Below are 13,416 nucleotides of genomic sequence, written 5' to 3'. Positions count from 1 at the left end.
TGTGTGCTGATTTCACTCCCAAGCGATTTCACTAAGTGAACATTTTTGTTGGTCATCACACTGTCAGCCTGTGATGGACCCTCCTCCGGTTTTGGTTTGCCTTTCATCCCAACCGGGATCCTTTCTAGACATTCACAGAGGAAGCCAATAACTCTCGCGCTCACGCGCAGGGCGGCAGTGGCCCTTTGAATTGACTTGCTTATGTCAACTGTTTTACTTTGCATTTTCAATTTGTGGCAAGAAAAGTCCAGTTAGGGTTTTACAATGCTAATAGCTCTAACTTGAGCAAACGCGAGACCCATTGCTTTGCAAATGCTTGTTAACTTTTGTATCGTATGGCAATTGCTCAGTTATGTAGCGCTTACTGGCCCTGGCGACGTTCAGAAGCGCTTTACAGCGAGTAGCGCGGTACTCGTATCTGATTAGCCTGTTTTATCCTGTGCATTGCCTCGCCACGCGGTATCCAGGCCGCAGTGAGCTTTTCATTAGAGACATTAGACAGAGTGAGTCAGGCGTCAATGGCTGCTTCCGGAAGGAGGAATATGTGCTTTTAGTTCGGAGTGATGTAATGTGCAGTCAGATGGTTTAGCAAACAAGCTGCGGGATGTCAGCTAGAATTAATTCCGCAATTAGCCCTGGCAGCACAGGGGTACCTTTCCAGCAGCATTGAAAAGATGGTCTAATGGTGTCTCCGAAGTCCATTAGCACTGGGCTTGTAGTGCGGATCCTGTTTTGGCGGCGTTTGGTCTCTTTCTTATCTGGCATCCTCAAATGATTACGCACCTACCTGTGATATTTACGTGTATTTATTTGTATTGTGCTCGTTGATCATGGACCACAATGTTGGTTTATGTGCCATTTATTATTATTGTTGTTGCTGTCGTTATTGGTATTATTATAAATATTAGTTATTTTATATATATTGTATATTAGCCTCTCAAAAATGAAGTGAAACAATTGGAAAATATTTCTCAGAGCTCGTCAGTTTGCTTGTTTAATTTTTAAGTGTTCTATCCAGTACATTATTTTTTGATATTTTTTATTACTTTTAAAGCACACAGAGACAAAATAGCAAAGCAGCGGCAGCAGTCGCCTATGTTTTGTATTCTGGTGCTTGTAGTCCTGAATATATAATTTCGTATACAGGTTACAAGCGGCAGTAGTATGCTAATGCATGCACGCATAGGTTGTGATTGCATCTGTTACCATCAATGTTCCCTATATTTTTTTCCTCCGGATATGGCAAAGCCGTGCCTCTCAGCACTTCACCCATGGCTTTGTGCACTAAGGACTAATTAAAATGCACTAGGCAAGTGAGCATGTTGTATGAGCTCCCAGAATCAGTGGAGATCACTCCGATGAAAGCTTGTTTTGACTATCCGGGCAAAATAGTTATTGATTCAGTTTATCCTCATGTAAAGGTCACTTTCGAGGCAACTTTATATGCAGATAAGTTATGGCATAGCAAACCAAAATGGTTAAATCAGCACCCCAATGGCAACGTTCATTATTTACTCCCACAGGAATGTTGGCCGCACAGATGCAAAAATGATAGGCTAAGAAGCTTGTACTTTGTGCTCACTTATGCAAAGGTCCTTAGGTCAATGTTGTCTAGCAAAGTTCCAGGACTGCCACACTGATACATACTCTTTCAGGATATCCACATGACGTACATTTACACATACTGTTGCTAGGAGAAAATAATTTGCCTTGTAAGTGCTTATCTGGAAAATCTGCCATGGATCAATGTTTTTCTGACTGATATTGGGCCCCATCGAAGTATAGTTTTGAAATCTACAGGCCCTTTCGACTGAAGCTTATACTAATAGGCTCAACCAGTGCCTGCCTTTGAGCCTCTGTCCCACTAAACCACCTACCAACTGGTACTTTGTCATGAAGGTGATTTCCAGCTCAGTTTCCAGGTCCCATCGTGTTTGCCCCTATCGAGTTAAAAAACAGTACTGACTGAACGCCCCCCTCATCACATGGGTCACTCGAAAGACACGCACAAGTTTTTACCACACCTTTTTCCCAATCCCACCTATAACAGAACTTTGAGGCAAGACATTACTTTGTAATCTTTCAACTAAAAAAAAATGGAGAAACCTGGAAAAATTCTCGAGGAAGATGAGTGCAAACAAAACACGCGAAGTACCTGAGTAATGGTCATTTTGACTCTATTACCTCATGCCTTCTAATTCACAATTTGCATGCCTCTGTTATATTAAGCAGGGTTCGTTTCCTGTCATTCATTACTCATAAACACTAATCACACTTATAAGGCTCAGAGCATAGAGAAATTCAACTTCTGGTGGTCCGTAGCTATCAGTCACCTCTCACATCCAGCCACAAGTGGGGTTCCAACACAGCTGTGTGGAGCCTGCCCCAAGGCCAGTGCTTTAAGTGGAATTCAAATGTAGGGCAGTCTTTAAAAGGGGCATGGCAAAATACGTGTATCTAGGAATCCTTTCCAAGAGTCATTAAGGGTTTGCCTTTAAACATGAAAACTAACATCCTGTCTTTCACACAGCGTGTCAGCTCTCCATTACTGGGGTGCCCTTCTGTGTGTTTACGTCCAGAAAATATAACACAACAGACATAGGCCTAAAACAAGCTAGACCTATTAGCTTTCCCAGTGTTTGTTAGCAGTATCAATTAAATGGGAAACAGTCATTTTGATCACAATTGGATGTGAAGATGAGCTTTGCATGTCTCCTAGATAAGCCTTGGCTACTCATCTACAGCTACCTCTAGAGAGCCTGGGTTCTAGACACTGCCTCCATAACAATAATAGGGGAGTCTAGGATGCCTCTTTTCATCATTTAGTCACTGTCACAAAGGATTGGCTAACCTGAGTCAGTCCTGAACCCACAAGTCTAGGACTCCAATGAGGTGATCCATGAGAGGCTCCTAGAAAGCACTTCATATTTAAGATCAAACTTGAAAATTAGTCAGGGCAACATCCATTTAACCCTTCGACCACCAGCCCTTAACATCAACTCCTCCCTGGCTTCCTGTTAGGGAGAGAGCTCAATCTGTCCTCACCATTTAGTTTGACAGGGAGATTACAGCGCCAATGTGATAACACAGTCATACACAGTGAAAAATGATAAATGGACCCCGACCTGTTGTAGCACATTTAAAGAAAGCACAAACACCCAACTGGGGTTAGAAAAAAATCCTGGTTACTCCCCTTCCAGGCACATGCAACCTAATATAAGGCAGTAAATTCTCAAATGCATGTCATATATTGAAAGCTTGGTTTATACTTTTTTTTTTTGTGGCTGAGCCAAAGTCATCAACTTCCTCTACTCACGAGAGTAGGTTTCAGGTTTTCATGTATTTGGTGTCATGTTCTCTGGCAAGAACAAGCTTTGAGGCTTTAGTACGAGAACAAGTTCAACAAGGTTGCTTTTATAATAGTGAACACTGTGAGATCTCTGCAATTCTACAGGAGTACCTCGTTTCTGGTTATCTTGACAATGGTCTGATGGAAAAAAGTAAAGGATAAAACAAGTGCAAATGTCCTATTGGATAAAAGAGAATCTTAGTAATGCTTATTCGACAGAGGAGAAAGTCCATGAAGAACTTAGGAAGAAAAGCTTCTCAATGACCCTGAGAAAATATCAGTTAAACTTATCAAATGCTATTAAACATTATTGGTTTCAGGATGAATCGCAGTTTTTTGACAAAAAGTGTGCGTCCGAGTTCACTTCGGATGTGGGTAGAAGTCCTGTTCTTATCTAAAACCCCTCCAGACAGCCCATTACCGCAATGATACACAACAGTTCATAATTTGTTGGAAACTTTTTGGCCGCAGTTTATTGAGGGATTGTTTACAGCATGTCCGCCCTTCTTTTATGAGGGCCATAAATCATTAATACGTGTTGTTGTTAAGGGCAATAAGTTTGTTTACCTTTGATACATTTGTGTCATAATTGCTTTGCATTTAACAACTTTCTCATTGACGATAATTATCTTGTTACATGCAACTTGCTCTTTGCTTTCAATCAATCTCCCGTGTTGTTCTTCTGCCGTTATTCCTTTTTTCCGTAGGAGGGTACTCTTTTTCCCTTTAGGCTTAGCTCGCTACCTTGTTTTAGTCCTTGTGTCCCGCTCTCCAGCGGACCCGGGCTGCGAGTGCCGTGTTTCCGAGTACCTCCCCTGACTGCCTTACCCTGCCGTGAGGCATCCCAAGGTAAGTAGCCTTGCCACCCGCTGCGCTGGGTGTGGCCTTTGTAGTTCTTTTATCCTTTCTTTCCGCCACGCCGCGCTTTGGGTTACCGCTCAAGGGTGGCTCCCCCATTTCTGTCTGAGTTATTCGCAGCCGGCGAGCCGTAAGGCGGCCCACAGGTTATTCCAAAAAACCTCTGTCCCCTGGCGGGACAGGTGCACCCCGTCTGATGCAAAGTATTCTGGCCTCTGCAGGTTGATGAGCCCATGTCTGACGCTCTCCCAGACGTTTTGGATGCAGAATTTTTTGGCTGCAACGTTTAGTTTCTTCCGTGATCTGTCCAATGCGCCTGTTGATATGGCCCCCCTCCACATCTGCCTGGGAATGATTTCTGACCAAATCAATGTAGCCTTGCCCATTCGTCTAGCTGCTGCTGTGAGATTTGCCCTCATGGTTTCCATCAAAACTTTTCTGCCCAGTTGTGCCAGCTCATTTCCCCCCAGGTGGATTACCAGGATGTTGGGGTCAGGGTGCTGGGAGGCCCGGAGCTCCTCGAGTCTGTCCATGAAATGCTCTCATCTCATGCCTGGGAAGCCGAACCATTTTATGTTTGTCCATCGGGGCGTTGCATGCTTGTGGGGGCTGACGATTCCCACCAAGCCTGGGTTCTATGGATGAAAGAATGTCCGACCACCCATACCGTTCTATGTTTACCTGTGGGTGGAAGAGGACATTGGGGGATGACCGTTGTGTTTAAGGAAGGTCTCCTATATGTTGCTCCCTGATGTAGCCTTTGTAGGCATTGGAGCTCCATCTCCCAATTGCTTTAATGCCTGGTTCTAGCATTCCGTGGCGTTCTGCTGTAGTTGCTGCCCCTATCCTGAAGGAGTGGGTACCGAAGTTACTGGCTTGGAGCCCCACCCTGGCCAGTGCCCTTCTGAGTATTGATTTGAATTTAAATAAACTCAAGCAATCCCCATTCTCGTGTTTTCGGAGCGCTCCCTGTGTTTTAGGACTGAGCTGTAAGAGCTCTTGTGTGTTGCAGACTGGGCATACTTCGCGGTCGTCCAGGCACTTCAGCTCTATTTTTGCCCCTTTGCCCAGTTGGTCCGTCTTGGACTTTCTTAGTATAATTAGCATGTTTCCTTGGCCTATCTACACTTCCTGTCTCTGTATCCCTGCGTTCGTGTGCCCTGTCTTTGCCGGGGCCACTAGCTCGCTTATCCTGAAGGCCCCGAAGAACACCAGCGTGAAAGCTGTCTTGAAAAGGGTGCGCTCAAACTTGTTGCAGCATATGTCCCCGAGTGCTCCCACCAGTTGCCTCAGTGTGCTGAAATCTATTGGGTGCCTTTGGTCCACTGCTGGGCCCTCCAACCTGCGCCACCCTTTCATTGCTGCTTTTATGTAGTGTGAGTTTGTGGGGTCCCTGCCAGTTGCCAGTTTGCTGAAATGAGCTATCGCTGTCAGGTGTGCTTGAGCCCAGGATTTGTTTTTCTTTTGCGTAAAGGCCCATTGCATGAAACGCTCGACTGCTTTTTGAGATTCCTCGTGGTCTTGAAAGGACTGTAAACCTGTCACTGCTAGCACTTTGTTCGCGTATGACGCGTAGCGCCTAGCTGTTTTGGGTTCCAGGGCGTGTGCTATTAGGGCGGTTAAGTCCCCTCTACCAGCCCCCACAGCCGTCTTCTCCTTGGCTGCCCGGTCACCTGTGTCAGCCTTTGGGCCGGGCAGCCCCCTTTTAAGCCCAGATGTTGCCCTCGGGGTGCCCCCCCCCCCCTGGTTTTCAAAAAATGCGATTCCCCCCCCATTGGCCCATTGCCCTGTTGTCACCCCCCTTCCTTCCGTTTCCGCCTAACGTTGTCCTTACGATGCAGCTGGAAGGAGGGGGTGTTAGTTTGTCTGGGGGCACTTCGGCCCCCCCCATGACCCTTTGTTTTAGGCGCGCCCAACCCGGCGCGGATTTTTTGCTCAGGGCCGCGGTGTGGTTTCCGCTCCGGCCTCCTCGAGCTCCCGGTGGTTGCGGGCTTTCGCCCCTTGCCTTTGTAGAAGGCATGTCTTTTCTTGGGCCAATGGTTGTTAATATGATGGGAGTATCATCACTGAAAGGCTCTATCTGCAGAATTATTCCGCCAGGGACCACCCACTGAATCTTCTCCCATAATCTCTCAGTGAATCGGTGTGCCTTTTTTATTAGGGCCGAGTGCGCAAGACCTCTGGCCTGTTGTAATCTCTCTGTGGGCTTTTAACCATGCCCACTACTGCTATTCATTCTTTGTGGTACTTGGGTTAAATGCTTCATTTTAATTGGTGGATTCTGTGAAATGTCCCTCCTTTGTGTGCTGATTTCACTCCCAAGCGATTTCACTAAGTGAACATTTTTGTTGGTCATCACACTGTCAGCCTGTGATGGACCCTCCTCCGGTTTTGGTTTGCCTTTCATCCCAACCGGGATCCTTTCTAGACATTCACAGAGGAAGCCAATAACTCTCGCGCTCACGCGCAGGGCGGCAGTGGCCCTTTGAATTGACTTGCTTATGTCAACTGTTTTACTTTGCATTTTCAATTTGTGGCAAGAAAAGTCCAGTTAGGGTTTTACAATGCTAATAGCTCTAACTTGAGCAAACGCGAGACCCATTGCTTTGCAAATGCTTGTTAACTTTTGTATCGTATGGCAATTGCTCAGTTATGTAGCGCTTACTGGCCCTGGCGACGTTCAGAAGCGCTTTACAGCGAGTAGCGCGGTACTCGTATCTGATTAGCCTGTTTTATCCTGTGCATTGCCTCGCCACGCGGTATCCAGGCCGCAGTGAGCTTTTCATTAGAGACATTAGACAGAGTGAGTCAGGCGTCAATGGCTGCTTCCGGAAGGAGGAATATGTGCTTTTAGTTCGGAGTGATGTAATGTGCAGTCAGATGGTTTAGCAAACAAGCTGCGGGATGTCAGCTAGAATTAATTCCGCAATTAGCCCTGGCAGCACAGGGGTACCTTTCCAGCAGCATTGAAAAGATGGTCTAATGGTGTCTCCGAAGTCCATTAGCACTGGGCTTGTAGTGCGGATCCTGTTTTGGCGGCGTTTGGTCTCTTTCTTATCTGGCATCCTCAAATGATTACGCACCTACCTGTGATATTTACGTGTATTTATTTGTATTGTGCTCGTTGATCATGGACCACAATGTTGGTTTATGTGCCATTTATTATTATTGTTGTTGCTGTCGTTATTGGTATTATTATAAATATTAGTTATTTTATATATATTGTATATTAGCCTCTCAAAAATGAAGTGAAACAATTGGAAAATATTTCTCAGAGCTCGTCAGTTTGCTTGTTTAATTTTTAAGTGTTCTATCCAGTACATTATTTTTTGATATTTTTTATTACTTTTAAAGCACACAGAGACAAAATAGCAAAGCAGCGGCAGCAGTCGCCTATGTTTTGTATTCTGGTGCTTGTAGTCCTGAATATATAATTTCGTATACAGGTTACAAGCGGCAGTAGTATGCTAATGCATGCACGCATAGGTTGTGATTGCATCTGTTACCATCAATGTTCCCTATATTTTTTTCCTCCGGATATGGCAAAGCCGTGCCTCTCAGCACTTCACCCATGGCTTTGTGCACTAAGGACTAATTAAAATGCACTAGGCAAGTGAGCATGTTGTATGAGCTCCCAGAATCAGTGGAGATCACTCCGATGAAAGCTTGTTTTGACTATCCGGGCAAAATAGTTATTGATTCAGTTTATCCTCATGTAAAGGTCACTTTCGAGGCAACTTTATATGCAGATAAGTTATGGCATAGCAAACCAAAATGGTTAAATCAGCACCCCAATGGCAACGTTCATTATTTACTCCGACAGGAATGTTGGCCGCACAGATGCAAAAATGATAGGCTAAGAAGCTTGTACTTTGTGCTCACTTATGCAAAGGTCCTTAGGTCAATGTTGTCTAGCAAAGTTCCAGGACTGCCACACTGATACATACTCTTTCAGGATATCCACATGACGTACATTTACACATACTGTTGCTAGGAGAAAATAATTTGCCTTGTAAGTGCTTATCTGGAAAATCTGCCATGGATCAATGTTTTTCTGACTGATATTGGGCCCCATCGAAGTATAGTTTTGAAATCTACAGGCCCTTTCGACTGAAGCTTATACTAATAGGCTCAACCAGTGCCTGCCTTTGAGCCTCTGTCCCACTAAACCACCTACCAACTGGTACTTTGTCATGAAGGTGATTTCCAGCTCAGTTTCCAGGTCCCATCGTGTTTGCCCCTATCGAGTTAAAAAACAGTACTGACTGAACGCCCCCCTCATCACATGGGTCACTCGAAAGACACGCACAAGTTTTTACCACACCTTTTTCCCAATCCCACCTATAACAGAACTTTGAGGCAAGACATTACTTTGTAATCTTTCAACTAAAAAAAAATGGAGAAACCTGGAAAAATTCTCGAGGAAGATGAGTGCAAACAAAACACGCGAAGTACCTGAGTAATGGTCATTTTGACTCTATTACCTCATGCCTTCTAATTCACAATTTGCATGCCTCTGTTATATTAAGCAGGGTTCGTTTCCTGTCATTCATTACTCATAAACACTAATCACACTTATAAGGCTCAGAGCATAGAGAAATTCAACTTCTGGTGGTCCGTAGCTATCAGTCACCTCTCACATCCAGCCACAAGTGGGGTTCCAACACAGCTGTGTGGAGCCTGCCCCAAGGCCAGTGCTTTAAGTGGAATTCAAATGTAGGGCAGTCTTTAAAAGGGGCATGGCAAAATACGTGTATCTAGGAATCCTTTCCAAGAGTCATTAAGGGTTTGCCTTTAAACATGAAAACTAACATCCTGTCTTTCACACAGCGTGTCAGCTCTCCATTACTGGGGTGCCCTTCTGTGTGTTTACGTCCAGAAAATATAACACAACAGACATAGGCCTAAAACAAGCTAGACCTATTAGCTTTCCCAGTGTTTGTTAGCAGTATCAATTAAATGGGAAACAGTCATTTTGATCACAATTGGATGTGAAGATGAGCTTTGCATGTCTCCTAGATAAGCCTTGGCTACTCATCTACAGCTACCTCTAGAGAGCCTGGGTTCTAGACACTGCCTCCATAACAATAATAGGGGATACCTGGACCTGGTATAAGTACCTAAGGTACCCAACACACGCCAGGCCAGCTTCCTACAGAACATGTGGAAAAAACAAATATTATTAGGGAATACCAGATAGGAAGTAAAAGGTGAAATGTAAACTGGAACTGCATCACTGATATAGATTACCTTTAAAGGTTCTTAGTCATTGTTGACAAATCAATGTGTTTTGCCTGTACAGTTAAGGACAGTTCTGTGAGGTCTGACAGAGACCAGTTTCAAAGTCAGTTTTAAATTACTGCCAGGTCCATGACGTAGCCCCTTAAAGCCATGCTTATGACACTATAATCTTCTGGCAATATATGTAAAGAGAAAAATAAGCAGGCATGGTGTTGTGAATGCATTTTTCATCCTTTGTAGGAATCAAATGATCATCAAGGTCGACAAACCTTTTGACCCAATAAGATGTGTGGTAAACAATCAACAATTACTTAAGCATCATCCCAATAATTTAGACGCCGTGACCAATGTGGCCACGGAAGGAAAACTCCAACCAGGAATATAGTTTAAAGCTTTATTACAAGCACAAGCTCAGTCATGTAGACTGTGCTCAATACCAATTTATAAAGATACATAATTACCAAGGGTTGCTCAAGGCGACAAAATAGATTCAGGCGTATTAACATCAATAAAGCTAAGCATTCAAGAAGTGGAATACAGAAAGCTACCAAAAATATCTGAGACACAGAAATCACACAGTGCTCAGATTTCCCAATCATTTAGTCAATTTATTAAATCAGTAACCAATGCCTGGGCATAGGTCGACCATACAGCTAACCAAAGTAGGGAATTACATGTGTGGTGAGTAACACATGCGGGCTAAATAGAAAAATTAGAAAAGGATAAAAATAATTTGGGAAAGATTTTACTCTGGTTACAGGGCACTAACTGAAAAGAAAAATAGGATAAGCAATGTCAGCATAGTGGAGAGTCTTACCTAAAAGGGCATTTCAAGGGGAAAGGGCAAAAGGCAAAGGCAGAGAGGAAGATACCTCTTTAAGGGTTAACAGCATTGAGGGAATTTTCATCAGCCAAGCATCTGGTCAACAAGGCATCTGCAAGATTCAGGAAAGTGTCTGTCTCTGTCTCAGTTCAGCCCTTGTTCTGTCTTGGTCAAACTTCCAATGTCCATCGTTATTTTATTTCACAAAAAGTGTTACAATTGGTTACCAGTGTCAATTCACTTTACAAAGAATGGGCATCATCCAATCATAGATTGTTAGCAAACTTCAGGTTGCAACAATTCAATATTTTCCTATGTCTGTCATGAGAACATCTCCTTTTCCGTGTGACTGCAAACAGATCGAAACTAATGTATATGATTTCAGTGCATTGCAATGTTATTTTGTTCAAGGACAAACTCATCTTTCAATGGTTAAACAATAGACTTTTTACAAATGGGACTTTGCTTCTTACGGGAGAAAAATCTGAAAGAAGACTTCATGTTTTAAAAAAAAAAAAAAAATCAGGAAGTTTACATGACTGCGAAATGCAAGCTCTGTAGGCCTCATTTGTGCTAACACAAAATATAAAATCCATTTGAATAATGTGAAACACACATAATATGCAAACCTATAAACTCATCATTAATAATATTTCATCAGTATGAGTAAAAATGTAATTTAAATTTGAAAAGCTTTGTTATTGCATTACATTAGGTGTCAGAGAGAGCTGCTTTTTCTCACTTGCACATATTTTCAGTCATTAATTTGTCACTAAACTTTAGAAAACAAATTTGTTTCAACATAAGCTATTAGGTTAGAGTCTAAATTGCATTTTAACATCAACTTTAACCTTCTAGCATATGATTTAATTAGAAAGGCACCTGTATCAAACTGTGAAATACAAGCTATATGGACATTTTAAATGTGTGTCAGTGCAGCTTTCTATGTTAGTTTTTCTCTCGTACGTTTATAAGCTTAAACTTGACAGTCTGATGACTTAAGTGACACGAGGGGCACACTGCATCATAAAGCCATGTCCAAGAATTCTAGATCAAGAAGTTTCCTGCATAACTGCAGTGGGCCCCAAGACGATGATCATGAGATGATAATTGAAAGCCCACTTTAGGTCAAAGTTTGTCTTTTTTTAAGATGTTAATCATAGGAGATAATCTCGGAGTTCAGACATAAAGAAGAGGAGCCTTGGTAAATCTAATAGTTCTCACCTTTGTGACCTTTTCCTTGCTAAAGATTTGCTAACGTCTTTTATCCCGATACTGTGCAGTGTGACTAAAGTTTATAAAAAAGCATTTGATGCCAGCACCCGGTCATGTGGTGGTGTGCACCTATAAAATGACGCAAGTGCTTTTTTATTCTTTTTAGTTACCAATTTTTCTAGCTAAAAAATAAATAAAAAGAGTTTTTGTTTTTCTTCATTATCTTAACGCAAAGGGGGTTGGGAATGAAAGCAAGGGAGAGAAAGTCAAAGCAAAACAGGGCAGGGCGAAATGGACAGAATAGCAACTCTGAGGGTGTTGGGGGAAGCAGCACAGAGGGTTCGGGTGCAATGGGGGAAGCACATGGGCGGAGGTAAGAGGGAAGGCAGCACGGAGAAGCCCTCTGGGGATAGAGAGCAGTGCTAAGGGCAAGGGGAGAGAAGTAAGCAAGTTTGACAGTTTGAAAATATAAGCACTCTCATGGAGTGCTTAACTGAAAACAAAAAAGTAGTGCTTGAAAAGCAAGCTGTGTAAGCAGAAATGCCAGCAAATCAAAGCAACAGTAAAGAGGCAGTGCTCCATGGGATGGATAACCACATGATTGCCAAGCTGAAAGAAAATAAGAAGTAGGCAAATGAGAGTGAAAGGAAAGCCAACCAGTGGTACTGTACCCTGTAGCAGTTCTACTAGTCTTGCTGTTGAAATACTCACCAGGGGTAGCATTTTGGAACTGAATGTGAAACCTCCTTCTCTTTTATTAAAAAAAAAAAAAAAACATGTCAGTGCCCTATATGACATCTCAACTTATATGAACTCAAATAAAGGTTTTATGCTTGCAAACCTACAAGAGCAAGTAATCATCTTTTATTTATATGCCAAGATTCTTATTTTTGTTGAGATTGTTGACAAGCTGTACAAAGATAACCAACGTTGTCCTACGCATGAAGCAAAGCTTACATTGAGCAATGGAAATGATGATTACGTCATGTTTTATTTCAGGACCAATCATTAGAGCAGAGGTCGGAGAGTCAATACTGATTGTTTTTAAAAACAAGGCCAAACTGCTATATTCAATCCATGCACACGGTGTGGAAGAAGTTGGTGCGGGAAAACAAACCAAAGTGCCAGTAACACGGCCCGGTGAGTATTGTAGAATCACAATACAAATAAAGCTGTAAGCCGATAAGGAAAAGCTTCACATTTTCATGACCAATATAAATTTAGCATTTGGGATCTAATAGTGCCACAATATAAACTTTAAGAGTTACCAAGCTGTTGTACATGTGTGTAAAAGGTTATGACTGGTGTGAATTTTGCAAATCCTGAGTGATTTTGCACTGATCAGTAGAACTTTGTAACGTATGGCCTTTGACCTTACGCTTAAAGCTGATTATAGGGATCTAGCACACTTTTCCTTTGTCTGCTTTAAGTTAAACCTTTAAGTTAAAAGAAAGTCACATCCCTTTTGGCTCTTTACTATTATGTTTTGAAAAACGAATGCCAATGGGTTACAAACAAAGGGTTATGTGAATTTTGGATTTTAAAATAAGTGATGAGAGTTGATAAATTGAACCAGGGTTTTAATATGTCCTGAACAAATTCAGGACAATTTTGATCTGGTGCTTTGAAGCAGAGGTTCTTAATCTGTTGTCCGGGGACCCCTGGGGGTCCGCAAAGCCTACTCAGGGGGTCCACAACTGCTTAAAAAATTAAATAACATGAACAGACTAAAAGTCTATACAAAAAAGAAGCAAAATGTAATGTTGATCATTTTAAAATGTTGTGTAAATGTGAAGGAATTTGAAATTGGAGTCTAAAAGCTAGTGTATTCAGATTCAGGGCGTAGTGCAAGTGCATCAAACTTAATGTAGTATGGATGAAGAGTGGCTTAAATTGAATTTATAAAAGCTAAATTTTTCCCATTTAAATT

At 42.5% G+C, this 13,416-nt stretch overlaps 1 protein-coding gene across 1 annotated transcript in view; it reads left to right on the top strand.

The window, feature by feature from the left end:
* The window catches only part of HEPHL1 (hephaestin like 1), a 420,608-nt gene that overhangs the window by 292,847 nt on the left and 114,345 nt on the right, over positions 1-13,416 (top strand). Inside the window, exon 14 of the mRNA XM_069202431.1 lies at positions 12,486-12,626. Coding sequence (XP_069058532.1) covers positions 12,486-12,626 — 141 coding nt within the window. The remainder of the gene's footprint in view (positions 1-12,485; positions 12,627-13,416) is intronic.

The sequence above is a fragment of the Pleurodeles waltl genome, chromosome 8, assembly GCF_031143425.1.
Source record: "Pleurodeles waltl isolate 20211129_DDA chromosome 8, aPleWal1.hap1.20221129, whole genome shotgun sequence".
Classification (NCBI taxonomy): domain Eukaryota; kingdom Metazoa; phylum Chordata; class Amphibia; order Caudata; family Salamandridae; genus Pleurodeles; species Pleurodeles waltl.
The sequence above is the reverse complement of the archived record's forward strand: the minus strand, read 5'-3'. Positions and strand labels throughout refer to the sequence as shown.